Source organism: Mytilus edulis, chromosome 6, assembly GCF_963676685.1.
Source record: "Mytilus edulis chromosome 6, xbMytEdul2.2, whole genome shotgun sequence".
In the NCBI taxonomy this organism is placed as follows: Eukaryota; Metazoa; Mollusca; class Bivalvia; order Mytilida; family Mytilidae; genus Mytilus; species Mytilus edulis.
Genome location: NC_092349.1, coordinates 72318847 through 72333384, shown reverse-complemented (window position 1 = coordinate 72333384; position 14538 = coordinate 72318847). Strand labels below are relative to the sequence as shown.

The window sequence follows — 14538 nt, the reverse complement described above, 5'->3', positions numbered from 1 at the left end:
GTAAACAGTTACCTTATAAATATGACCATATTAATGAGCATTCATTGCCTACTGAACTAGCGATACCCAGCGATAAAACAAACTAGAATGTTTGAGATATTTTAAATAAAAAAATCATTTCTTCAAATAAATGTGAAAGGCAGCTGAGGATGTAACATTACCTGGAATTAAATAAACATGCATACATAGATCTAAGGAAAACACAACACACAAAAACACCAAGTCATCAACAAGATACAAATTTGTCATTTTTTACTTGGTATATACATTTACATTATATTTAATGAAGGGTAATAACAAACGTGATCTATACGAAATATTAAAATAAAAAAGTTATTTAAACACATTTACATTCTGAACCATTTACACTGATCGATTTAACATTATCAGCAATAGTCTACTTCCCAAGAGCTGCAGAACCATATAATTGTTCTGAAATAATTTATTCTGTAATGTTAGAAAATATTTCTTAGTTTTCTAAAACAGCAAACCATAATAAATTCCATATTCCATATTCGAAACACATTCATAACATCTTCAACGTAAGAAGTCGTTTTAGGGTACCGACGCATATACAAAGTGGTTATGAGTCCAAAATGATTGGTTTGTTTTGATTCATGTCTTTTAGATTTGCATTAGACTATATATTAAGATAGGTAGTGGATGTGTGATATCCATGGAAAATAAACAATTAAAAAAGCCTGAATTAATTGTATGAATAAAGGCAACAGTAGTATACCGCTGTTCAAAAGTCATAAATCGATAGAAAAAAACCCAATGCATACACAGGTTAATAGGAATCGCAAACAATATTCCACAGTACAACATGTGACTGCAACCCTCAAAATTCGATTACAATATATTCGAAATTACTATTGATAAAATAATTTGAAGAAATAACATCCTGCAATTGCATATGTTGAACCTTTTAACAAGAAGGCAAGATAGAAATTGATATCAAGTAGGTTGTTTTCATATCATGAAAACTATGCGTTGACTACATGTTACACATGAGCCAAATGAAGGTAGTTAACGAAAAGAACTAAAATTGCAACGGGGTGACCTACAGTTGCTAACTTCAATGTTATTTGGTCTCAAGTGGATATTACCATTGACACTCCTTTTTTTGACCTGACTTGCAATTAATATGCATTGCTGTTTTTAACAACTACAAACACGTATTAACTTCCTATAAACACCAAGTGTTCAAAATGTGAGGTGAGTAACTTAACTGAAATAGCTACTAAAGGACTTAAAATCATAAAATATTGTCAAGGTGTAATACCACCATTGCTTTTCCTATTAGTCTATGTAAAATTTGCACTTTTTGAAAAATTGTGCAGAATTTATCTTTGTTTCAAATAAAGAAATACTTGGCATGAGTAAAGTTTTATTCTGTCCAGTACAATAGACCAAATTTCACATAAGATTGCATTGCATAAACGATTATAATTAGCACTGCACGTTCACCTATATACTTTTCACCCCTTATTCACTGAGTACAAGCGGAAGTAACCATGTAACCTGAAGCTTCAAAAATATTCAATAGAAACATCAAATAAATATAATGGTGCTTTGAAAAGCACCCAAGATATATGTTTATTATTCAGAAATATTTTACTGCAATGGAATGATGGATTAATTTCCTACAACTGGTAAATTCAAAGGCTTTTTATTTCCCTTTTACGTTTGAAACCGGATATGACGTACTATTATTTTTTGGTATTACACCACAAAAAGATGACGAATGAGATAAAATACAAATATTACAATCCATTCAAAATATTATAAACATTAAGTAAATAACGAATTAAAGGACAAAGGCTTGATATGATTGTTTATCGATCAATTGACACAGCATCTAAAGTTATTTAAAGCCACATTTCTATCACATAATGTCTTGTTAGCTTTCCAAGTGTTTATAACATTTTATCCATGACGATCTTCTGAGACTTTCATAATACCTTTCTGTATAAATTTTTAGTAAATTTTTTTTTGTAAAAGATAGAAGGATGATGCAAAAGAAACAGTCAGGTCAATGGTAAAAACTAATTGACAATTCCATGGCAAAAAAACGAAAAACGACCAAAGAAGCAAACAACAGTCTACAAAACACATCTAGTAAGAATGGTAGTCATTCCGTGTGTCGATCGTTCATCATGTGTGTGTTATATCAGATCGAGAATGGATATAAGTTAACAGTTTCATTTCGACCAAGATTTTGTTTTTGATTGAACTTTTTTGTAGGAAGAAAGTCAGAGGCCAGCAAAGAATAGCTAAAACAATAGGATAACATATATAGCAGGAACACTGGCTTTAGAAAACAACATTTTGTATGCCTGGCACCTTTTAAATCTTTCATGATGGAACTAAAACTTTTACATTTAAAATTGAGAATAAAAGTTGGGGATGTTTCAAAGAGCAGAAGATAGCCGAAGGCTACCAATGTATCTTCAACCTAGTGGTAAAATCCCGCTACTGCAGGCGGGCATCAGTTGGCCCCTAAACAAAAAGAACAAATGTACAACCAGAAACATATTCAGCATTCAATTAAGTGACTTAAATTTCTCTGTTAATGTTTTGACGTCACCGTCCTTCATCAGCTTGGTGACGTCTTCTGAAAACATAGTCTGGTCTGGTTCATAGACTTCACATGTATATCGAAGCTGCTTTGATCTAGTCCAACTATATTCATTATCGAAACACAAGAAATCTGAAATGAGAATTAAGAAAAAATACAAAAGAATAAAATATACAGATGTCACATCGCTGATATATATCTGTTATGCATTTTGTCCGTGAAGAATATTATACATCCCTCTAATTTATCAACCATTCACCTACTGACTACGTGACCATGTAGTCAATTTTTTTTACTGAATCATTAATGATTTTGTTTTATAAATATTATGACATGGTTCCGGTCGGTTTCCACCGTTACTTTGCACGGTTATTTTATTTTAGACGTAACCGCTTCAAATTTACGGTTCATAACTCTTCCCGAGAATTGTTAAAAAAAATAGTTATGAAATGTATAAATTAGAAGATGCATAGCGGCAAAATGAGAACAAACTATAATTTAATTATGTATAAGCCGAACAAAACTTAATAATATTAACTACTCACATTTTCCAACTTTTTCACAAGTATACGTGCCATCATGAGTAACAACATGACTATCAGCTCTTGTCACAGGTATAATGGGAATGTACTTTTCATTTTCCTCATAAAAAAGTCCAAATTCTATGTCGTGATCTTCTGTTTGAAATTCCCAACTGCAATTAACCAAAGTACAGCTGGTAAAAATTGTATAGAATAATAATGATTTCCGGACAGACGCAACGTGCGTCCGGAATGATCGCAATCACCTGTATGGACACAACAAATTAAATAAGCTGTAACTTTAAATTGTTTAAGGACACGAAAATCAAATTTGCATACTCAGAACAGCTAGCGCAACGTAAGGCCAACTTTACTAAAAAGGAGATTAAAACATTCGATCATGTACCGTTCAACGGGACCAAAGCCCTAAGTTATTTTTGTTGATATATTCCAAACATTTATACACAAATTGATATATAAGAACATTATAGAACGCAACATATCAATATTTTATCCTTTACCTACTTTTTTACGTATCAGATTATCTATACTTCTTTTTGGGTTTGAGCGTTCCTGATGTAGATAAATGTAGGAAATTAGTTTTATATTTAACAAAATTATCAAAGTTATCTTATTAATTACCTAAGTACACTCAATGATCTATCTACTTTAGCTCCTATGTATATTTTCCCAGCTCTCGGTACTGTTACAGATTCCATCTGATCCTTTAAATCTGCATTATCAAAATAAAACTCTTCTGGTACTGGTCCACCTTGGCAAATCTGAAACATTTGTCATCACAGTAGAGTAGATAAAATTGAGAATGGAAATGGGGAATGTGTCAAAGAGACAACAACCCGACTATAGAAAAAACAACAGCAGAAGGTCACCAACAGGTCTTCAATGTAACGAGAAATTCCCGCTACCGGAGGTGTCCTTCAGCTGGCCCCTAAACAAATATATACTAGTTCAGTGATAATGAATGCTATACTAAACCCCAAATTGTACACAAGAAACTAAAATTAAAATAATACAAGACTAACAAAGGCCAGAGGCTCCTGACTTGGGACAGGCGCAAAAATGCGGCGGGGTAAACATGTTTATGAGATCTTAACCCTCCCCTATACCTCTAGCCAATGTAGAAAAGTAAACGCATAACAATACGCACATTAAAATTCAGTTCAAGAAAAGTCCGAGTCTAATGTCAGAAGATGTAACCAAAGAAAATAAACAAAATGACAATAATACATAAATAACAACAGACTACTAGCAGTTAACTGACATGCCATCTCCAGACTTCAATTAAACTGATTGAAAGATTATGATTTCATCATATGAATATCAGACACAATCCTTCCCGTTAGGGGTTTAGTATCATACTATCATAACATATATGAGAAGAACATAACCCGTGTCATGCCTAAGGTGTTTTGCATTTAAAATTTATCGTGTAAGTAACACCGGAAAATATAGAGTTTGCAATACATGAAAATCAAAGTAAAATCGGGTACTGTGATTCTTTTTCGCCAAGTCTCATTTATTGTGCTGTAACATAACATGTAAACAGAAACAAGACAACAATCAATTTGGAACACAACATCATTCAAATTAAGTTTTTTCCAGAAATTAATATAATTTGTTATGTTAATGATTAATTATATAGATAAATAAAATTCAAATCCTATATACAAATCACTTTCAAAAGACAAACTTTAAAGACTTAACGATAACTATTTTAGAGTAATTAAATCAGTGAAAATACCAGAGAAGCACTCAGGTTGTCAGTAAGTCAGTCGAAATTAATGACAACAATCAAAGTATTGATATAGTAAGTACTCTTAATGATTATCGTGAGTAATTTGTTTTGTCAGATCTGCAAGTTGTATCTGCGGCATGCGAGTTTCTTCCTGCAAGGTCTGTCTCAAATGTTTCTGCATGGTTTTTCTTTTGGCTTAAAACTGGATTCAATATAGGATATTTAAACTTCCAGACCTTGCGGTCATAAAACTTTCGAGTAATTTTTTTTTTGTACTCATACTCCAAAATCAACCAATCAAAATGTTGAATTTCATGTTTCGAGCATGATTTTCGTGCTCCGAGCACTAAGCAAAGTTTTATGATTTCAACCTCTGGTCAACGCAAATAAATACTGCTCTGAATGAACCAAATACATCAACAACTTGTCATGAGTAAACGATTTCATTTTATTTCATTTTACCCTCAAACAATACAAGAAATACATTCGTATATCCCGAATACGAACTAGAAAGGTGAGAAGTTTGACACTGTCAGGAATAAAAGAAACTATTTTGTGTTAACATTTGAGTGCTTTAAATACTACCGGAAGCGACAATAGAATTGATAAAGAAATCTTTTATGTATTCTGATCCATTATTGTGGAACAGACTATAAAGAGAATATTCATCATTTCATCATGTTTATTTTTTCAAAACATTTAATACAATTGTATTGAATATAATCATTATAATTGAATATAATACTAAAAGAGAGGCGAACGATACTAGAGAGACAGTCATGTTTGTATAGATTATCGTTGATCATCTCAACGAGATTGATTTTTTCGCTTGAGCCTGGACGGCGAAAGCGAGAAAGGCAATCGAATTGAGATGACCAATGATAATCTGTTTATTGCTATTTTACCTATGACGACGTTGTCAATTTCATGTCAATTTCGTTATCAACGCCACGTCCCTACTTTGTTTCTAGCGACAATTTTTCCATCTTAAGCGAGTAGCATGAAAAATCTCCAAAATAGCGATAAATGTAAATATACAGGTGATATATGCCATGTATATAGATATAATAACATGTGGTATGAGTGCCAATAAGACAACTGATATGTTCGCATTTTTTTATTAAACTTTTTCTATGATGAGGGACTTAAGAAAGATTATTTATATAGTTATCTGTATAACCGTCTTAAAGTAAAGTCTTTTTAATGTTGTTTTTTGGTTTACTCACCATTGTCGTACAATTAGCATTTCCATCTGGATCAGTTAAAGTACCACCATAACACGCCGGTAAGTTTTCGGCATCAATAAAACTTAACAGTAAATCTTTATAATTATCTACAATACAGCAAAATGTTTTAAAGGTTTCTATTCTAACGGTTTGGCATAATTTGAATTTTTGTGGGCACACGTTTGGATTTATTATATAGATAAAAGTTTCTTAAAAAGGTTTCCCGCCAAAACGAAAAACCAACAACAAATTTATAATCGATTTCTGAACTTTCACTGTGCTGTTCTGTACTGTACCATCATCGTCAACATTTAGAGAAACATATGCTATTTTGAATGGCACAGTGAGTGCTACCGACAAGTTTTTTTAAAACCGTTTGAATCATTTGTATGGGAACGTAAATGCTATAGTTACGTAGTAAATCAGATGCAGATTTAAAAAAAAAAATATTTTGAGTACTGAGAGTAGTACAAATGTTTACTCGTTGTCAGTTTTGTAGCCATCCCTGTTAAGAATTTACCTCGGAGTCCGGTATTCTTGTTTTAATTATTTCATAACCATTTAATTGGTTCCCTTTTTACTAATTAGATCGAAAATTATAAATAATACAAATTGAAACAGTGTTTCATACCAACATACCTCCTTTAACATATAGTTTTTGTCGTGTATCTTCACTAAGCAATGGCCTTGCAATTTTATGAAGTAAAGGAAATATCAATGGTGCTGAAATGTAAATATTGGATGGAAAATTAGCGAGACTTTGCAAGAAGTAGTCATAAGTTGAGAAATCAATTAACATTCCTGCCTAATTACCGGTGTGTTTCAGATGTGTGACAAATAACTTTTATTTGTTTATGATATCGGTCAGAAAGTTTTTTTATGGTATTAAATTAATTGCAAAATTTTTATCCTACGTACATTTGAGTTTAAATGAATGAGTGGTGGGATTATATAAATGATATTCGACATAATTCCTAGTTCTTTCCGGAATTAATAACTAAATAAATATTGCTCTGTTTTATATCTGAATATATTCTGAAGTGTAGATGCAATAATGTAATAGTGTCTTCCCTTTTTGCAAATCGAATTTTCTCAAAAAAAACTTATGGTTGTTTATGTGAGTTTACACACAGACAGATATATTTGCATTTATTATCATTCACGATAAAAACAAAGAAAACTCTCTTACGTTTGATATATGACAAAGAGGCCTGATTCTTGTTACTGATTCCTATTGACTTTTTAGTTAATCAATGAACAGCGTGCTATTATACTTCAATATGGTTAACCATAAAAACACACTTATTCCTTGTGATATATCTTGTTTAGATAAGTTTTGACTAACGCAAGAAGAACATTAGTTACTTTCCGTTTGATGCTATGTTGGGGGTTAATGTTTTCAAATCCAACTTGTTTCAATGAAAGCCTTTTTTTAATAATTTTATCTTTGCTTGGTCATATACGATCTAGCAATAATCATGATAATCAGACATGTATGTAATGTATGTTTCAAGTCAAATAAGAAAATCAAATCCCTCATAAAAATAGCAGACAAGGGAAATAACTCCAACTCAATTTAGTCATATCAAATAATAGACCTCATATTTTTCCGAGACCGCAAGAACTAAAGTTCACCACAAAAGTTTCGAATAAAATTGTACCAAATTGTTAAGTTTTATTACTTGTAATTTACTGACCATTTATAACCAACAGTCTCTTCAACATTTCAGGATAATTGTCTTCCAGGACCTTTACTAAATGAAGGTGCAGCTTTATACCTAGACCATTAAAAACAAAAAAACAAAAATGATGAAAATAACCTTCTCATTATTGTTACAATTCTTGTCATTAATACTTTAACTGGTAAGTGGTAAGATTTTCAAAAATAATATTATTTTTTTATTTTTAGATTTCAGAATATTTCTTAAGAATAAGATACCTAAAAATACACACAAAGTTAACGTTTCGAGTGTTTTGTTAAAAAAAACAGAAAACAATAATAACCACCGGACGGAGGACAGTTTAACTGTTTTAATTCTTTTTAAAAAGGAAAAAAAAGTTGTTTGTAGAGAAAAGTTTCCATCGGAAGACTTTCTAACTTTACCTGGAATCCACAATGCTGATGTTCCTATGTCTGCCATATCACAAATAACTGTCATCCCATCTACTGGTCTACCCAACTATGTAAAGAAATATGTGTGTTTTAACTTGAATTGTTTATGATTGTTGATAATTATGTATTATGTAAGGTAATGACAATTATTCTATGTAATAAATGCGATGCATTTTTCATTGGAAAACGGTCAATATTTTAAGGCGTCGCAGAAATTGAGGTTTTGATATTCTCTTATATCAATGTGCAACATCATTTACAGGGAAGGGATCACTATATCCTGCTCTGCCGTTTGACGAGCCTAACTATTGATAATACATAAAATCGAAGTTTGTAATTTTTATGTGAATAATTAAAGCGGTTAACTTAAATAGGCTAATTCTGACACAATAAAGCTAGTTTGGGGATCTGATTTCAATATGAGGTGCAAAATTATCCTGCATGAATGGCTATGCAGCTCTTGAAAGAAAACGTGCAGCATATTTTCAACAACAAAAAAGGAATTAAAAAAATAAACAGATATAGAATAAGCAACCAATCTATAATTATTGTCAGTTGTCTTTCAAGATATTTTGTTTCCCCTCAAAATGTAAGTACAAATTATCTTTGTTGAAATTTAACCCAAACGGTAGACCTGTAGAGACATATGACTGCATTGCATAGGCCATCAGACTGCATAACCCATGCACCATAGGGGCGTTTTAGATGGGTGAACAAAAAATATCAAAGTTCGGTAGAAATGGTGACGCACCAAAAACGTTTCATAATTATGACATTTACTAACAATTGTATACTGGGCATAATTCAAACAATGAACAATCAGTGTGAATCATATAATTACAAGCAAGATGAGGCGAAAAGTATCAGCTATTTCATATACATACTTACCTTTTTGCTTTGTTCTGCCCAGTCGCTCACAGTCCACTCACATTCGTGTAATTTATTCTTTACAAAATCAGATTTCTTTGTAGATCGCATCAGCCCTTTAAGATCAAGATTTCCAAACAATTCTACACGTATTGGTGAACCATCTTTAGCATGACCACAAAATCCCCCAGTTAAATATTTTCTCATTACCTTATTTAAAAATTAAATTTTAATTTTGTGCATTAATGATACAGATGGACAAAGTAAAAAAAGAACACATGAGAAGACAATTAGAGAAAGTTTTCTATAGTTTTGCAATATATGCCATCCTTTTTGTTAAAAAACCAACATCATGTAGAAATTATAGATGTTATAATCCTGGTCTATATGATGAGTTTATTTAAGTAACAACTTGACAACTTTTTATGGTACAAAACTAAGGACACAAAAAACCTTCTAAATGATTTGTATTTAAACCAAACCTGATTGCTGTTTATACATAGACCTCTTAATAAAATGTTTCTTGTGACGTAGATTTCTGTCTCGTTAACGTTTATACAAAGTTGACTTTACGACCTATTACTAAAATAGTGGTTGTTACAATCTCATCGATATATAGCTCACGTTATTATTATTAATAACAAAGAATATATAGTAGCAAGTCGAACAGGATAACGTTAACAGTTCTAACAGATTGACCGACCATGAGTTTAAAGATAATAAATGAAAATGTCAACCCTAGTTGAATAGAATTATCAAATTATCTAAATTTACACCTCAACATTCTGTATGTGGCAGTAATACAGTGGTTATAGTTTGTTGACTTATGTCATATTTGTTCTTTAGTTTAATAGTTTGTACATAATGAATCAGGCAGTTAGTTTTGTAGTTTGAATTGTTTACATTTGTCATTTCGGGGCCGTTTGAACCCTTACTAGGCAATATGAGCTTTACAAATTGTTGAAGGCTGTACGTTGATTTATAGTGTTTAATTTCTATGTCATTTGGTCTTTGCAGGAGAGTTGCTTCACTAGCAACAATACCATATCTTCTCATTTTTATGCTAAAAAAAAATCCATAAACTGCAATTCGTTAATAAATAAAAGAAAATAAATAATTGCAAAGGTATTCGATTTTTGTCAGCTTTCGCTGGAAACGAGGTGTGCTTATTCCTGTTCTGTTCTTGTTTTTTCCTTTATGCTTCGTCTTTCTGATTTCTTCTTGTCCATTATAACCTTGTGGCTCCACCTTGTTGTATATACAAACTTTGTTTCTTTTAGTAACAGTGCATTTTATAGTCAGTGCAGCTTTATTTGTACATTTTGTTATTTATGTATTCCATATACGTCTTTATGATATTGATGGCATTGAAAAATGTGCTTGTTTCAGTCTGAATCAGAACCTTAATGTTCAGTCTTCTCTGTACCTGATGCAATTCTTTTGGTTGTTGTTTTAGCATTTGCAAGCTTCTCATGTTCTTGACTGTCATAAGTAGGAGGTTTACTAAAACATGTTAGATACAACATAAGGTTTAACCCGCATTTGTCTCCAGAAAATACCCTTCCAGGTCAAGGATAAGACTGTTTTTCTCCATTCTTTCCGTAGGTTGATATAGTCTAACGATTGATGTTGTCACTTTCTTGGACTACCATCTTTTTGAATTACCTCGTATTTTGTTAAAAAAAAACCTTTTGCAATTACATCGAAGCTTCTTCTTTAATTTTTTTTTAGTTTTAATCATTTTTTGTATATTTTCTTGTGCATTTGTGTTTGACATGTTTGTTTTACATTGTGCTCTAATTGTGAGGAACAAATTACCTAGGAGGCATTCTTGTATCTAAAATTGAAATCTAATTTACTTAAGATTGTATATAATAATATGAATATACTATATTAAAATACCTCTGGTGACTTGTATTCTTTTAATAATGTATTGACTTTCATTGTCTTTCTAAATTCAACACTCTGTAGAAAAAAACAAGTATTCAACCTTGAACTATTTTAATGGTTGAGAACTAAACATATATTTATATACATAAATAAATATTGAACAGGTAGTAACATACATTTATTTTAGTTCATTTAAATTTATAAATAATTTATTAGTTTAAATGACCTTTATAACATAATTATATGACCTTTTCGGAATTAAATCTGTTTATCGTAAAATTAAATGACTTGGCTTTTCTATAAATAATTATTTTATTATATATGTGTTATATGCACAGTTGTTGTTCTTTTATCAACTAGCATCTGAAATAGATGTTTACATATATGAAACGTGTCTGACATATCAAATTATGATCTTGAATTCTTAAATAACAATTTTTTTCACTTTCGTTTATTAGCCCGTGTTTTGTCTCAGTTTTAGTTTGTGGACCGGATTTGTTTCAGTTAAATCTATTTATGACTATTGACAAGCGGTATATTACTATTGCCTTTATTCTGTGTTTTTGTTAAGATTGCATCAAAACCAGGATATATTGATTAACAAAACAAATTCATTGTCGTTGTTCTGGAAGAGAGGAATTGATGGCTATGAATTATACGTATTAAACAGTGTCTGTATTACACTTTTCTTGAATTTTAAGCAATGGTAAATAAAAAAAACCAGACTCACCTGTGGAATAATTGAATAAAACAAAATGGAAAATACAACATAAAAAAAAACTATTTGATATACAATGTCTAAGTTCCATACAAAACATGTATCCTTTGTACTTAAAATTAAACAAAAGACAGAATGAGCAATCTAAATGAAATGAATTGAGTAAAACTTACATTCCGTAACATTTGTTCCGCCTTCTTAACGTCAAAACAACGAGCTGTAAAGTATGAAACACAACCATAAAAAAGTCTAAAGACAAAATGTGTTTATATTAGCATACATGTACAATATCACTGTATAATCTTCACATTTTTAAAATCATAATTTACTCAATGAAAAAAATGATGTACATTGATTCTGAAGCACTGCAATTTGAAAAGATTACATTTAATTACTCATAGTTTCAGTTAACAAATTCTTATTTATTGAAATTCGCCGGAAATGAAAAACAATACCTATTGCATAACTGTTTGTAAACATGGTTATTGCAACATACATGATCTGTTTAATTGATTGATTGTGTGTTTCTCGTGTTCTATGTAGCAGCACAAAGCCCTCTTACTCACACGAATGTATTATATAACATGAAAAACACACTTTTTATTTGCTTTCCAAAGTCAGGTGCCAGTTATATTGATTTCTTTCCATTTATTTTGATTTTTCGTTCAGATTTTTTATCTTTTGTTATGTTTAGGCCAGTAAAAGGTATAATACAAGTTTTTTTTCCTCATTGTTGAAGACCATAATGTGAGCTTGCTCTAATTCAGTTGTTTACATTAACGTCATTGTCTACAACTAATAAAGATAAGTTCAAATACAGACTTTGATGGTACTTAATGATTCATGACGGATGATTCTATCTATAAACACAAGTCATATATTATGCTACAAGTTGCGAGTCTTACCTCGAAGAAACTTTTCCAAATCATAATTAATTTGATCCACTACGTCTTTCGTAAGCTCCTTGAACTAAGAAAACAAAATTAAATATGTCTGACATCTTTTAAAAAACATATAGAAAGAACTGTAATACATATAAGTTTTACTCATCTGATTTAAAATAAGTTATTACCGTTTCCTAATTAAAAATGAGGCTTTCAATGTGAACATAGGAAACTAAAATAACCTGGACTACATCGAATAATAATATAGGAAGGCTGTCATTATAATTGTAAGAGCAGAATTGTTCTGTTAATAAAAATGAAAAAACGTGTTGTTTGAACAGCATTTTTGCACCTTGAATTCTAAAATTAACAGGAATATTTCATACAACAATAGTATGTCATCGCACAGAAATTCCAAAAACTAATTTCACCAATGACAAAATAATGCAAATTCTATTTGTATTTTCGCTGCTGACGATTGAAACTCAGTATATGTTCTTGCAGAATTAATTCCTAGTTCAAGCAGCATAGTTATAAGACGGAATTGTTATATATCATGATTTTTCTGCCCTTGCATGTGACATACCTGTAGAAGTGCGTGTTCCTCCTTCTCAGTCAAAGGTTTTTTCTTGTAGTTATTGTTCGTGTTATCATTGGCCTCGCTCATTTTGATTAATCCTGAATATTAAAGTACACACATTGTTGATTTTTCGACGATGTTTTCTTTTTAATGATACGGTTTGTGTAATAATAAAAATATATAACAACAACAGGTAATCGATGACAAAAGATTTAAATGTATATATAAAATATTTCTATATGAATAACGGTATTCAATTTAAGATTAAATAACCTACTGGTAGTTTGCGAATAAGACATTGCTCCCGTCATGAAGTGATCACATGGACCAAATCCGATTACTTCTGCCCCAACTATAGGATAAGGGGAGTAGATTATATATTGCATTCACCTTATCCGTCCCATTATTCAAAAAACATTTCCCTCACTCTTTTAGTAGATGCTACAGAACAGAATGATCATACTTAGTCCACAACTCGACAGTAATGAGTTGAAACTCATGAGTGGAGGAATACTTAACACAACAACGGTTGTAAATATTTTATCTTAAATGCAGAGTTTATGGTATAGAACAGGGTATTAAAAGAGGGACGAAAGATACCAGATGGAAAGTCAAACTCATTGATTGGAAATATACTGACAACGCCATGGCTAAAAATAAAAAGACAATGAGGACAAAGTATAGAACAGAACACATAACATAGAAGACTCCAGACTAAGCAACACGAACCCTACCAAAAACTGGGGGTAATCTCAGGGGCTCCGGAAGGGTAAGCGGATACTACTCCGCATATGGCACCTGTCGTGTTGCATAAGTTATTACAAATCCAGTAAATAGTCTAATTTGGTAGGTCACATTCGTGAAAAGGGAAGGTTATTGTAGTTACTACATAACGAATATCCGTAGTATCTGTGAAACGGTTATTCCATAACGATCAACCAACTGGTGATGGCGTCCTTAAAATTTACGAAGGGATTAAATGAGACTCCATCTTCAAAGATACACAATTGTTTTACACGAGGTCCCTATGGATCTGAATTGCTCTACTAAATCAAAACTGAATTTGAATAGTTGTAGAGGGACGTACTTCAAGTTAATTTTTTCTCTAAATTCTTTCGATTTATATAGATTTTGAGTAGGTAAAATAATGATTTTGAGTACTTCCTGTCAGTTTCATTTTATTTTATCAAGGTAAAGTTACAGCTGTATACATCAGTTTCTCTAATTCTTCGTCAATTTATCCCTTTCTGCATCAATTGTATATAAAAAAAATAATCAACGTGTGGTTCGTTTGATCTCAGTTCTTCATTGGTTAAAATCCAACTATTACGTCGAATTTTCTTGCTTTCCTCTGAATTTCCTTTGTGACGGCATGAACAAAGGCGACCATGCCTGATGACGT

The 14538-nt window shown here is 31.3% G+C and overlaps 1 protein-coding gene across 1 annotated transcript; it reads right to left on the bottom strand.

Annotated features, from left to right (window-relative positions):
- Window positions 1–237: 237 nt before the first annotated feature.
- On the bottom strand, window positions 238–13359 carry LOC139528344 (retinal-binding protein-like). Its single transcript, XM_071324286.1, has 12 exons — window positions 13143–13359; window positions 12578–12641; window positions 11846–11889; window positions 10967–11029; window positions 9086–9274; window positions 8189–8264; window positions 7782–7862; window positions 6724–6807; window positions 6085–6191; window positions 3745–3884; window positions 3127–3275; window positions 238–2713 (listed from the first exon to the last, which is right to left on the bottom strand). The coding sequence occupies exons 1-12, from the start codon at window positions 13221–13223 to the stop codon at window positions 2547–2549; spliced, it is 1245 nt and encodes a 414-aa protein (XP_071180387.1). The 5' UTR covers window positions 13224–13359; the 3' UTR covers window positions 238–2546.
- Between the last annotated feature and the right edge of the window lie 1179 nt (window positions 13360–14538).